The sequence below is a fragment of the Cygnus olor genome, chromosome 17 (assembly GCF_009769625.2).
Source record: "Cygnus olor isolate bCygOlo1 chromosome 17, bCygOlo1.pri.v2, whole genome shotgun sequence".
In the NCBI taxonomy this organism is placed as follows: domain Eukaryota; kingdom Metazoa; phylum Chordata; class Aves; order Anseriformes; family Anatidae; genus Cygnus; species Cygnus olor.
Window position 1 is genome coordinate 12,157,131 of NC_049185.1, and position 14,760 is coordinate 12,171,890.

General features: G+C 44.1%; 1 protein-coding gene across 19 annotated transcripts in view; it reads left to right on the top strand.

The window, feature by feature from the left end:
* Positions 1–14,760, top strand: part of PITPNM2 (phosphatidylinositol transfer protein membrane associated 2) — a 136,020-nt gene that overhangs the window by 64,867 nt on the left and 56,393 nt on the right. For all 19 annotated transcript variants that reach the window (XM_040577535.1, XM_040577522.1, XM_040577528.1 and 16 more), the window contains one exon: positions 1,839–2,011. In XM_040577535.1, coding sequence (XP_040433469.1) covers positions 1,934–2,011 — 78 coding nt within the window. In that variant the 5' untranslated portion in view covers positions 1,839–1,933. The remainder of the gene's footprint in view (positions 1–1,838; positions 2,012–14,760) is intronic.

Consider the following 14,760-nt stretch of genomic DNA (forward strand, 5'->3'; position numbering starts at 1 on the left):
TCCTGGCATCTCACCAGTGCAGATCTGGGATGGTGTTTAAGATCCATCTTACGGAGGTTATTGTTGTTCTTTGCCATGACACTAATTAAAACCCAGCTAATGAGATTATCCCCACCTGTTCTGGAGGATTAGCTTGATGGAGGAAATCCTGCACGTGCGTGCGGACATGCAGACGCCTGCGTGTAGGCACGGCAGCGTTGGGGAGCGCAGCCCTCCCAGAACTGTTTTCCACGGAGTTTGCATGGCAAAGATAAATTATTATTATTTATTATTTCCCCCCCTCCACGCATACATACACACAGATTACTCTGACAGCAATAAAATGAAACGGAATTGAATTTGAAAATAAATTGTTCAGCTGGTGTGGCACCAGACGGATAGCTCGTTCCAGAAGAGTCGGTCCAGGATGGATGGGCTTTACGGCCAAACCAGAAACGCAGCAATCGAATGGCAGCGAGCAGCCCCAGGTTGTGCAAAGCCTGTGGCTGGCCCGTGGTGGTGGTGGTCTGTGCCCCTGCATGAGCTCGGTGCTGGGCCGGGTGTGGCGGAGAGGTTGGAGCAGATCAGGAGTCACAGACCTGGGTTACACCGCAGCGTTTCGTCCCTGGTTGCTCTGTGACCACGGGCATGTGTTTTAACCTCTCTGAACCTCGTAAAAGGTCAGTGAAGTGCTGTGCAAACAGCGAGATGTATGGATAGCCGTGATAGCGGGGGGGGAGTTTCCTGGTTCCCAGGCTGCAGTTTAATCCGCTAGATAAGTCGGTGGTTTGATTAGGGGATTTTTTCCCCAGGTATAGGGTTTGGGGCCATGTTCCCTCCAGCAGCTGTTTCCGGGGACTCCCAGTAAGCAGGCACAGCAGAAAGGGGAGTTTTGGTGATGAGAAGGAACCAGGTGAGTGCTTTCTGTGCTAGGAAAGCAGCCATCAAAGTGCTGATAGCAGGCAACTTCACCCCTTGTGCCCTCTCTTCCTCCCTAGTGTTGTTTTTTCCCCTTCCTTAGATTATTTCGCTGCCTTTATCTACAGCCTTTGGGGAATCTTAAGGACATTTGTTTTGAAACTGCTTTAACCCTTAGTGTAGTAAATGCTATATTCCCTATATTCTTAAGCAATAATTTTATTAAATTGCCTCAGGGCTGGGTATGATGGGATATTTTGCTTGCACTTTGATCTTTGGCTGTATTCTTACGCAGCAAGAGTGTAAAAATGAGTCTTGACGTTGCCATCGATGATGGGAGGATTTTGCCTGTAGACTATTTGGAGGTGGAAAAGAATGGATCCTACCAAGACAGTAATTCCAAATAAAAGAGGGAAGAAAAATACATTTTGGGTGTCCTCATTGTTAGAATCCAAATGACATTCTTCGCCATGGAGTTTCTGAGGGTTGAAGGAGTCCAATTACTGCCTTTCCTTGCAGCTGAATGAACGCGAGAAGATAAAACCTGCTACGTTTGAGTAGATGCATCTCTGGTGTGTTGCTGACATTGGAGAGATACTTTATTGTCTAGCAACAAAAGGTCTGCCTATTCATTTTGAGTTTTTGTCACATCTCTACCATGGAGATGCTATTGCATATGAAAGTCTGATTGATACGGTGGCAAAGGTCAGGAGGGTAATAGCTTTAATGGTGTCCCATGAAGCAAATCAAAATTCCTCTAAAAGATTCTGTTCACTTTGATATTAAGGGTCTGGTAACACTCCAGGGATTCTTGTCTCTGCTATTAAGCTTATTGCTATTACAAAAATTAACGTTTGAGCTCATTTATTTATTTTTTTCTTGGTAGGATGTTCTCCAATAAGAATGGAAAATAACTGCTGCTCTCTCTTGCTCTGTTTCAGGGATCCTCAATGCGTTTGCTTGCCATTATTTAAGGAGCCTTTACTAAAAGCTTCTGGATTGTGTTTCTAAGAGGACAAAAGATTTTGTATTCAAAATGCTTATAAAGGAGTATCGTATTCCTCTTCCAATGAGCGTGGAAGAATATCGAATCGCGCAGCTGTACATGATACAGGTCAGTAATATTTCTGCTGGTGTGTTTGGTGCAGGCTGACACAGGGCTTTGTGTGGAAGAGCATGTGGAGAATGAATTATTTTAAATTTGCGGTTTTCTGAGCAGGGGGAAAAAGGAATACAAACTTCCAGTTATAAATTGCTGAAGTTCTGCCTCCTTTTGTCCTTAAATTAGAAAATCTCTGTTCGTCCTGCCTGGGGAAATAATGGCTCACGGATAGGCCGTTCAAGAGAAGGGAAGTATTGAGCCTAGGGCTTTGGGTACCGAACTGGAGGTGATTGGGCTGTAGGGCTTACGCAGCCACTGCTTCCCAGCCAGGCTGTCGTAACTGGTGATGCCAGCTCCATCTGCAAACCAAAGGCTTGTGCTCTTTTGCACGGAAGAAACAGGCGTAACTTGGAATTTAGGGGAAAAAAATCTAGATGTGGTATTTCTTATGTGCCACTATGAGACAGATACTAATCAGTTGAGGCATAAAACTTATGTTATTTTTAATAGGCTGTTGAATACTGGTGGGACTTTTTGTTAAATCCCCTCTCTTCAATAAAACAGTTAATAAAAATGTTGGTTTTTTATAACTCAAATCCTCTGTGCCCATGTTCTCCCAGTGTTTGAAATCCAACTGGGAGCATTTTTAAAAGGAAATGAATTTGAAGAGTTATTTCATTGTCCCGCACCTTAAATAAAATTTAATTTTGCTTATCCAACAAAGCACACGTCTAATACTGAGTTGGCAGTAGACCTCCTCTTTCTGTGGTGGGATGAATGCTAGCAGAATCCACTTTGGTTTAAAACCTAAAATGACTTAAATTTAAGGAAAAAAATATAACAAAAGCACAATTCTACCCCTTCTCTTCCCCAACCATCCAACTATATTTCTTTGTGGACTATTACACTTAGACTTGACTGCCAAAACAGCGTATGGTACGTGTTTTCGAGTGATAACAGTGTTTTTTTCTGACACTACTACAGGATATGTATCATCTTTGTGCGTTTAGCCTAAATGCAAACATAAATGAGTAAACGTTATTCCTAGGTGGCATCATTTTTGTCTAGCTTCTCCTGATGCTGTAGTAGCTTTGAATATTGATGTAACTATTTTGTCACAAGTTTTTTCTTCCAAATTTAGCCCAGCTGTTTTAAATAAAGAGCTGGCTAATGGAAGCAGTGTGTTAGCTGTGCAGAACTCCTCAGCGAGCGGCAGAGCGTGCAGGAGAACGATGTGATTAAGGAGGAAGAGCCCACCTAATTTAACGGAGGATGAATTGTTAACTGGGGAGTGCCTGCGTGAGGCCTGCTGTCAGACGAACTATGTGACTCTGGACGACTTGGTCAGTGGGATGAGTTTGCTGTTCACTTTCAGCCGTTAAAATAATTAATGTGGAGCACTGGGCTCCACTTTGTTCACTTGACAGTGATTTTGGCCATATCTTCATGTCAAAGGACTGGATATGCCGTTAGGGCCTCGTGCAGGGGGGAAGTTCACTGGCCCAGGAAACTACATCAGAAACTACACCGCCATCCAGCCCTGCTTCTAATTTTCTAATTCTTTGATATGCAGCAAAATTAGTTTTCCTCATAGGTCAGGTGCAGTAGCTGGTGTGCTGGGAAGTGATGTTGTCACGTCTCTGATCTCCCTCCACCTACCCGGCACAGGGCAATAAGAGATGCTGGATGTAGCCCAAGATGCAGGTGAGCTACAGAAGTGAAGTACATGGCAAGCAAGAGACTTTACTCTGTTATGTGTATGAGTAGTACAAGAGGAAAAGTTAGCTGCAGTTTACTCTGAAAGTAGTCTTAGCTCAAACAATAAAAAAATAAAATTATCAAAACCAGAAAAGGCACTTACAGTAGTATACGGAGTTTATGTTCTGTTTATTAGTATTAGGTAGGGATCTGCTTCTTGAAATTGGTGGAAAGATTCCTGCTGGCTTCAATGGGAGCTTTTCCTAGACCATGCTATAAAATGTCCTTTTTCTTCAGTGTGATTTAGAAGTGGAGGTTTTGTCTGTGAGACAGCTGCTGGGGAGAGAGCAGTGGGGAGCATGACTTGCGTTCCTTTCAGAGAATGGGAAAGTGCTTCGTGTCTGTCTTTTATTTTGCCTCTGAAATGTGTGGGGAGGCCACAGGAGAAGCAAGCCGTGTAGGTTGAGCCTCCTTAGGGGAACAAGCAGAGATAGCTGTATAAAACAGCAGTGTAGAGGCATTTCTTAAAAATGTTTGTCTGAAATGTGTAGAACAGAACCATTTAAAGTAGTTCCTGGGGAGAGGAGCGATTCTTAAGAGCAAAAGGTTCATTTCAAAGACATTTGTTGCATACAGTATGGTGTTGTTACCACTGGAGACACCAATCAGCCCGTTCTGTAAGAAGCAGTTTTCCAACAAGGTAAAAAGGAGATGTCACAAGTATTCCTCAAGGGTTTTAGGCAGTCTTAAGCACGTCCTTGGAGCTGATCACTCATTTAACTTCAAGCTCATGAGTGAAGCTCCCTATTAAGCTCCAAACCAGTTGGTAGAAAGCTGCTCTTTCAAGAGCAATCAAATCATTCTCCCGGATTTCAGCATCCTCCCAACTAAAGATCTCCAAAAAGATCTTCCCACCTGGGGATGAAACAACTGCTCCATGCAGTTACTCTGGGAACCCTTTTTGCAGAATTAGGCCCTCCAAGCCATGTTGGCATGGATGTTCAGACTCAAGCTGTAATATTGTGGTCACGTTTTAAAGACGTTTCTATGGAGGTTTTTGCCTTTGCAGTGGAAGGTCCTTTCATCTCCTTTCAGGAAGAAACAGTCCCTCCGTCGTGTTGCAAGCCATAACAAAATTTCCACTGGTTTTGATGTAAGCAGCGTCATGCCCAAGTAGCAAAGGATCCTTCCACTGAGCCAGGACAGGCTGTACTTGCATTTACCATGTTTGCAGGATGGGAGAATTAAAATTGCACATTATTATAAACTGTTGTTGGTACACTGTGCCTCTCGGCAGGCGAGACATACAATAAATCATTGTGTCCGTGCCCACGTTGCTCTGAAGCTCCTCTTATGCTTAAAGTTCCCCAAGCTGGTTTGTAAACCTGTGAAAACTGAGATGAGTGGCCTGCTGCTTTCTTTTGGTTTTTTCCTCTTTTCTGAGGGAGGTGGAGGGTGGAGAAACAAGGAGTCTCTCAAGTATTGCTTTCTGCTAGCTTCTGAAATATTATCTACAGAGACAGTGGTTTCAGTACTTTAAGTAGCACTTAGATTCTTCCATAAATAAGTTAATTTTACATTACAGCAAAGGGCTTAATGTACCTTTCAGTTGCTTGAAGCCTAGCAGGTCTAAACTGAATAGCTTTCCTCTATTAAATTTTAGTCTATCAATATCACTGTTTTCATGGGAAACCTCTCATGCAGTGTTGTCGGCGTGGTTGGGTTGGGAGCCCTTGCTGCGTTAGCCACGGAGCAGTTAGGTCTCAACTCCTCCATGTACACAGTGGTTGTGGTTTGTTTTTTTTTCATCATAGCTGCACTTTTCTCTCTTTTTCTATCCAATTAAAACATACTAATTTTTATATCTGAACTCAGAATCAGTGATCTTCCTGTCTAGTGTGGCCTGTTGTTCTGGTGCATAAAAGGCAAAAAATATTTCAAACCAGTGAAATCACTCTTTGCATCTCTTTTCTAGATAAGAGTTTTACAGTGTAATTTTTTTCATAAGATCTGTATGCACACATTTAAAATCCCATTGCTGCTTCCAAGGGGGAGAGATGTCTAGATAAACTTGACCTGCAGACTTGCCCACAGGACTGCAAGGAGAAACTGGAGGAACTGCAGGCTCCTGTCCTAACATAAGCAGAAAGCTACTGGGGTAAGTGCTGGCAGTGGAGACCCGAAATGAAGCACAAACAGTTGATGGAGGGGACTGTTCCAAGCATCTGGAGGGATTTCTTTCTGAAGAAATGCTGAACCAAGGACTCTGTCATGGATGTCTTCTCTGACTCTGTGTATCACCCCAAAGTCATGTGCAATGTTTCTGTCTCTGCAAGGACTGTGAAGCCTCTTGGTCACAAAGGATAGGACTGCTCTGTTTTTTCTCTGTGACACTTTAGATAGATCTTATTAAGGGAAGTCTTAATTATTTCTCTTCTAGATGTTTGCATATTTGTCTCAGCAGCTATCCTGTCCTGTAACATATGCTTTCTTTTCTTGTGTGTTTAGGGAATGTACTTTCTGTGTCTCCCCTTTGCCCCAGAAACAACACACATTTTAATATTAAGTCTCTGTCTCCTAAAAGCTTATATTCCAAGATCTGAATGCATTCGTAGGAAGATCAGTATGTTATTAGCCAAAGGTCAGCCCATTTATCGTCTTAATACCATTCATTACTGCAGTTCCATATGGCATGGAATTCCGAGAGACCATTGCCCTTCTGACCCCTGCATAAGACGAGAGGATTCCTCACATTATTAAATCTTATATTTATACCAGCATGCACAGCTTGCTTTCTCTGTTTCTCTGTTGTAAACAGCTTCAGTCCTCTCTTGCTCCAAGCAGTTTTCTTTGGGTACTTGTGACCTTCCTCCCAAGACAGCGTATTTTAGAAAGACTCGCTCGGACCTAGTGATTGTCTTGGGAGTTATTTTAAGATGCTACTTCATCCTTATGAGCTAGTAACAGTAATACTCTGTCATTCAGCACTTTGAGGGTCCACAGCTGGGGAAGGACTCTGGCCCTTGTTTGTGGCAATCTCTTTAGGAAAAACCATCTGCTCAGCACTATCCATTGAACTTGGCCGGGATCCTGGGCGTCGAGGGCTCTTCGCATCTTTTAACATGGGCCCGTCTTCTACAGTCCCTCAGGGCTCTGCATTTATTGGCTTTGCTGAAAATTCAGAGTGTGTTTCCAAGCATCTGCGGTGTGCTGTGCTCACCTGTCATAGTGCTGCTGGAGCGCCGCCAGTCGCTTTCCTCCCTTCCAAAAAGCGGTGGTGTGTCGGTCATCGCGGGCTCCAGACCCCCGCGCTGCCCTGCGTTCTCCTTTCTTTGGCTGTAGCAATCAGGCAGGGCCTTTGGGAACAGGCTCCACCACAAAGCACGTTTTCGGTAATTTTTGAGGCCTTGTGCTGATATCTGGGTGCAAAAGTCTTGTCCCTTAAACTGTTAGCTACACTTGGCAATTGCCAGCAGGCTCAGCAGATGGTGCAAGATTGAGGGGGGGAAAGCAAACCAACCCTTCATCTCTGGACACCGAAGAACAGGATGGCTGATTATTTTTTTCATTTCGTTTGCAGATGCCTTGGCCATCTGGACAGATAGACATGTATGCTTTAATTTCAAAAGCAGGTGACACCGCTGACAGCTCCGGAGACCTTGGAAGATGCAGAGTCTCCTAAAAGCAAAATCCTGGTTTGAGGATTTTAGTGAATTTCTATGCTACAGGATTCAAAACCTGTGACTCTTATGTTCTCTCTTCCTCCTCTGGTTTTCATAACCTTTTGTCTGTGATCACAAAGGCTTGTGCCCTTATGAAAGAGGACACTGAGATGCTCACACTTGCATTGCTTCTGGATCAAGGGAGGGCTGCATTTGGTGTTACTAGACTTAAAGTCCAATTTGCAGGAGTTGACATTGACAACCATATGGATTAATGTTTTGGAAAACCCTACAGAAATAGCAAACTTTTTCCTTTTTTTTTTCTTTTTTTTTCTTTTGTAGTCGTTATCTTGGAACAGTTCTTAAATTGGCTGCTATTCCATACCTGGTGAAGAAAGTTTTTATTTTAGAGTAATGAGCTATGGTGCTTTTACAGTCTGCATGCTTCTGCTCTCCAACAAAACTCAGTGAAGCTGAGATAAGGTTATAACAAAGCATGATTTTAAACTTCAGATTTGTACTAGTTTTAATAAAAGATGCAGCACTGATAATCCTGCTGGGTTTGCGGCTGTCAAAAATCCTTTTTCCTTCTTTTTCATTTTTATTCTTATGAAAGAAAATTTGATCTGTCTACCTGTGAACAAAATATTGATTGTTGATCTGGATTAGGTCCTTACTTCTAAGATCTGAAGGCAAGTGATGAATTAGGTATTAGGAAAATTCTGGGGATTTCTTTGAGCCAGTCCTCTGGTAGTTTAGTGTACAGTCTGTTGGGGAATAGTTGCACTAGGTTCCTAAAATTTGGGATGTAGTCGGAGGATCAGAATTGATCCAAAACAGGGAGTTGAAATTTCATCTCTGACTCACAGCATAATAATGGGCAACTTGCTTTTTCTCCTTCTAAACTAGGGACAGTAATCCTCACGGACAGTGTCTGTGGAATAGCTAACGCAGTGAAAAATCCATTTAAAGACAGGGAAGGAAATACTTGAGGTAAGATGAAATATTGTGCTGGAAGTGTAGCAGACATTTTGAAAGATGGAGCGTGTGGGGTAAACAAGTTTGAGGTATCTCCATAATAAAGTGATTCCTAATTCATGTGCCTCTGGCACATACAGCCTTGGCTCTGTAGGAGTGTGGCTGGGTGTCTTTGTAAGGCGGAGTGATTAATGAGTGGCCATGAGAACGGTTCTCTTAATGCTGTAAATTATTTATAGTCCTGTGCAATTGATTGTCCTCAAAATATTCTGGTATTGTACAAACAGCTTCATTAATTTCTAGACCCGATTCTAAATAATGCAGCGCATACAATATTTTACAAGTTGATGCTGTGCATACCTGTGCTCTGTCTTGCAAGAGCCTGCTGATGACAACCTGTCCCAGCTTTAATTTTTAGGGCTTTTTTTAGGAATATGTCTTACATTGCAAGAAAAGCAGCCAAGAGTGATGGTGCTGCAGATGAGGCACAAGTAACCTGTGCTTGCTTGGGTGAGAACAGTCCTTTCTTTGGGACAGGGCCTTCTGCAGGTCCAGCTTCGTTCAGCTTCTGCTGGCTGGGATTTCTTGCAGGATTCTCCCTGTATCTTGAATTCTCCTGGTGGCGATGCCCTTCTGCCCTCGGAGCCTGGTGGAGCTGCTGGTCATGCCTGGGGCTGGGTGCGATGCCAAGGTCTGTGACCGTCACCTCAGGCACCTCTCAGGAGAGCGAAGGGGTGGCAGGAGCAGACCCAGAATCTCCTGGACACTAAAATACCTCCCACCAGAAAGTGGCTATTCTGACAGGAAGACCCTTCAGGGATGACATCCTTTTCTTTCTCCTGGTGTGTTTACTGCCTCCTTGGAGGCAGCATTACACAGTGATTGAAGCAGGGGACAAAAGGCCAGCCATTAGTGTGTGATAGTCCCAATTCTTGCTTGGCAAACTCGAGGGAAGAGCCCCATAATATCCCTGCTTCTGGCAGGGAGGTGATCAGAGGGCAGCTCCCTGCAGAGCATGGGAGGACCTAAATGGTCAGCCTTCCTGGAAATTACATCTGTGCGATGCTCGATTGGGAAGACAGATGACAACGACTTTATGGTTACTCTCAAAATCTTCTACCAAATTATGTAATGTGGTTGGGTACGCCCAGTGAAACCAGACTGGCTGGAAGGGGAAGGGCAGGAGGTGCTTGGCTCTCCTGGTGGCTCTGAGCGTAACCCCCAGCCGCAGAGCATGCAGGACAGCCCTTTCCTGCACAGAGTTGATGCTGTTGATTTCTGATCTGTCAAGAAGTAGCATTCCTTCCAAATCCAGTCTTGGATGGAGACGTGAAGGTGGTTTGTTAATGGGTAGAGTGAATTGGACGAGGCTGTGCTAGTGGCCAGCAAAGTCTTAGGTCTTTGTGAAATGTCTCTGTCGTGATAGAGCTGTCCTGTGTGGCCATCTGCTACAGCAGCATGGGAGATGGCAGGGTCTTTTCGTGGTATGGTGGCCGGGTTCCTGCCTGTCTGGGCAGCCTTCTGAGTTCTCCATGTGCACTCTTTACAACTCACTCTCGCTTTAGGACTCCTTTTGTTTGTTTTCGAATGGATGGTAGGAGCACTTAAGACCAGGTTTTATATTCAGCCGGCGAAGTGCTGATGTTTGGGATAAGAGATACTGCCCAGATGGAAGGAAACACTGTGCATTGCCCAGCTATTGATCAAACCTAGAAAGAGGATATTTAAAACATCTGCTCCTTTGCCTTCATTACTAAAACTATTGACGAGGAACAGATTTCCTTCCCCTCTCTCCAGTTTCAGGTCATTCCTACATGTACAGCGCAATGAGAAGTGGAAGTGCTATCGTAGAGCTTCGTGTTCGGATTGTTGTCCTGTTGACTCGAACTAACCTTCCTTTGCTAAATAAGTATTGACACTGGCCTTCGTGTAGTCTTTTTTTACAATCACTAATTGGATTAAAGCAATTGTCATGCGTGAAGGATGCATGTTAGAGCGCAAAGGGCACATGGAAAGCACGGCGCAGGCACCATGGTTACTGGTGACATCACTTGGTTTGTGTTAGCAGCAGGGATTTGTGTGCAGCGCTGGAGCCGAGGTGAGGACGGCCTAAACTCAACCCAGCCGACTGCTGATGCAGTCCCATTGCCATGGAAACGGATGGTGCAGCTTGGAGTTGCCTGCATTCATAATGTGGTGTATATGTATAAATAAGTGGTGTATACAAAATCAGGGTCCTGTGGCGTCCGCAACTTCTCAGAGGATGTAGAGAGTGGGAAATCCCACTGCGGTGGAACTTGGTTTGCCAGTTGGGTAGTGCCACCGTCGCTGTGCACAAAGAGGTACAGTAAGCCTTGCGTTTGAGTAACAAGAACCAAACTCATGAGTTCCTCACTATCCTCCAGCAATGTTGCTGCAGGCCTGTCAGTCCCCCTTGACATGGATTGTTTCTGATTTGTACTTCACAAAGCACAGGTTCAGAAGTACCATTAAAACCCAGCCCTAGGGGGGAACAAGGTTTCTCTCTCCTGCCTCCTTTAATATTGTCTTCCCAATACAACCAGTAAGCATGCACTCGACTCCTGCACACCAGGAGCAGACAAGCTGACCTGCCTTCCCTTGCTTCAGGGCTGCTGAGTGTCTGCAGACTGTTTTGCTGTATCTTGGGTCCCAACTCAAGCCCGGTGAAGATTGCCACATCACAGTTAATTTGTTGAAATGGGGCTTGAAAGATCTGCATGCTACACACAGCCCTGCCAGCAGCTCTGTCTCTTCAAGTTACTTTCTCCCTCTTTAAAAGGCTGCTCCCTTGCCGAGCCTGTGCTCTCTAATGCGTAGCACTAATGGCACTTTGCTCTACTGAGTGTAGTACAAAAGCCTTCGACTGACAGCCAAAGGTTGTGTGTGCTGTTCTACTTCAGCAGCCTAACGTATTAGTAACAGTATGGGCGGGTTTTTTTTATTTTTAATTAAGTTCATGTAACTTCCTGTTTGCTCTTAGAAGATGCCGTGCACTGATAAAATTATGCCAATTTTGATCTGATCAAAAGTTTTCCTTCTTGGCTTCTGTAAGAGTGGAAGAGCACCGTCTCCCCTGCTCCCTTCTTTTTTCGCAATAACAAAGTTTTTTCCTCAGGTATTAGACTGATTCAGGTGATAACACCTTGACTGAATGTTTCATGGTCTTTGACACATGCATTTTTTGGGGAAAAAAATGGTTTGAGGCATAAGGCTCAACTACGCTTTTAGGATAAAAAAACATTTTGTTTTCATGGTCAAAGACCTGATTTTGGAGTACCTGCAGTAAATACTGAGCACGAGCGGTGCCTGGTCTATGAGATATCTGTGTCAGCAGACGGGAGGTTGGTGGTGGTGAAAGCTGGTTGCTCGTAATGAATTAGATGTCAGTTCAAATGATCAAAAAGGAGTGGCTAACAGAACCCAGCGCTGAGTCATACCGCGGCAAGAGACAGCTGAAGACAGAAAGGATACACCCATGTGTGTGCACACAGTCAGTGTGCGTGTTATCCACGTACAAAAATCCTCTGCTGGAAAAATGCGCGAAGAATAAGCCATGTATTAGGTTCGGGACCTCGTGGTATTTTCCAGCATCTCTATCGTTGGCCTTCTGGTTTTAGGTGCTGTGTAATTCAGGCTTGCAGCAGCTATGGCTGCAGCTGTGCATCTGTTGTCGTGCTGTTTTATTTGTGGTGCTCAATGTTGGTATAGCCACAGTGAGCCCAGCTAACAGGCTGCATTGCTTCTAAGCTCTCCCAGCATTTCTTGAAAGGGTTGTTGAACTCCTGTCTATCAAGGACGAGGGGGGAAAAAGGTAATTTTTAAGCATAAAAGTGAAGGGGAGGGAATTTCATTTCCTGCCTAAACTTAACACTTGACTTTTGTGACCTAACAAAATAGTGAAAAAACTGTGAGGGATGGGATCTTCTCATGAGGGGAGGGAAGAAAGGTGTAAAATAGCAATCACACTACATGCACCTGCAATGCACCAGCTGTGGTGTAACTGGCACCTTCTTGGTGTGTGCAGCCCTGGTGTGCCCCTTAGTGTGTGCACCTTCTTAGTGCGTGCCAGGAGCACATCAGGGGCAGGCGGTTGGTGATGGGAAGGGGGCAATGCTTTGGAAAATCAATTAGAAGAGTGAAATCATGGTCAACCTAAATGACATCCAACCAGAGATGGTTGGGAATACTTCTCCCTTAACATATAGAAGAAACTGAACACAGGTAGCTTACTGATCTCCCATCCTAAATTTTGTTCCTCAGCTCTTTACATCTTCAGAGCCTTTGGTCTTCCTTTCTAAAACAGAACTGGGGAAAAAGTTCTGATTGCTGAAACCAGGTCTTAAAAGCTATCCAAAAATGGCCAGATTCATCCATCCTAAGCAGCCTCAGGAATTTTGTTTTCTGGTGAGTTGCATGAAGCAATTTAGGCGTTCTCTGGTTCCCAAAGGACAAGGCTGTTTCTGGGGTTTTCATTGCCACTTATGGTAGCCTTCGGATCTGAAACGACAAAACCCAGTAATTGGCCATAGAGAATGTTATCTCAGCCTCCTTTGCCACAACAGTATGAGGAAGTGTTAGCAGGATCCTCTGGGGAAATTTGCTGTCGTGTTCTTGTTCAGTGGATACGTAGATGCCTTTGCTATCATTATCAGCTGAAACCATCTACCAGCAGTAAGCTTCTTGCATCTGTGTCCAAATGGGATGAGAAATCCCAAGACTTGAGTGTTATTTTAATGGATTCTCCCAGGAGAATTTGTCTGGACTGTCAAAATATCCCGTTGCCTAATGGGAGCTGGAGGGGAAAAAATTGTTCTGGTTATTGTTTCCAGACAATGGTTTTGTGTCCTCATTATTCATGGACAATAGGTCTACCAAGTGTAGCGCTGTCAGTCTTCATAACTTGAATAATCTCAAATCAAAACTCTCATGGGTCATTGAAATAAGCCACCGGCACTGTGTAAATATATTGCGGTAACGCACCAAGAAACTTCACCGTGAAGCTGGAGCATGTCAACCCTTTATAATCACTGTCTAACTTATTTGGATTGAGGAGTTGAAGTGTAAACAATAATCAGTGGTAAACAAGGTAAGATTATAGCTGTAACCTGTTTTTAAAAGCTAGAACAATGCTTGGATTGCCTGCTATCACCATGCAACCCACCCCATCTTTACTCCTCTGCAGCATTGCTCAAAGTAGTAAGTTACAATTAAAAAAAAATAAAAATAGAAGAAATGAAAGCACTGAACCATTTGCAACACAACCGTAGACTTTGCAGAGATGTTCTGTGTGTGGACTTGAGCCCATACACAGTTGTGCTTTACTCTGGAGATGAAACACCAGGCGTGTGTCTCGCTGGGCAAGGGGATGGAGGACCTGCAAGCTGATCACCCCATCGTCGCTCGTGAAAGGCTTTGTTTGCAGCCGCTTGTCTCCCACTGTGAGGGACAGATGATGAATGGGGTTAGGCTAGCCCGATGTTTAAACGACATTCATCGGAGTTATTCATTCCGTAATTGTGATGGTGAGGTCATGTGCTGTGTCCCATGCTATGCTGCTGTGCCAAGAGATTTATTTTAATAGAACCCTTTAAGTAACTGGCATTCTTGCTAATCATGGTGCATCTGCTTCTCTGGGTTCCCTGTTATGAGTAATTTAATACTATTACTTTAGCTAGGAGGGATCTGTGTCACCATCTGTCCTGGAAAGCTATTGATGGGGCTGTGCAGAACATCGAGTGGCATCAGCAGAGGAGAGGGACTTCTAAAGGGATGACTGGATTTCCTGTTGTAATACAATATAAGATGGTTTACTGTGATTACAGCTTAGATGTCTTGCATATAAAGGCTGTTAGCTACTCTTTGATTTTGTTGGGGACTGTTCCCCAGATGTTTATGCAAAGGGAAAATGCTGTTGTCAGTAGCAAGTAGCAGTAACACAGGTAATCTGCTAAATAAAGCATCTTCTTTCTGTAGGGGCAAGGTCTACGAGGCTGAAACCTTAGAGACTGACCCTAAAATGCCTGCACAGCAGCCACTCCCAGCAGACGGGTAGTCTTTGGAGAGGGCTTGCCAGACACTTCTCAAGCCAAATGTTTTCCTAATCAATGGTTATTTTTTAATTGTTGTTTACAGACCACTTCCTTGTAACGAGCCCTCTCCATGCTGTAGCTGAGTCACAATAGACGTGAAGAGGCTATATGGCTGAAAGCAAATTGCTCTTCACTTCCAGAAGTGGTGTACTTTCGCTGAACCACTTAGCGCAGAGTATCATCCTGGTCTGTTGAGTGTGCGTTGCTGATGTCTTTATTTTATTGTCTGAGATATGTGTCTTATTTTTGTCTTTATGACAGGTTAGTAATTGTACCATTTACTATCCAACCTGGCCCCTCTGTTCCTTCCTGA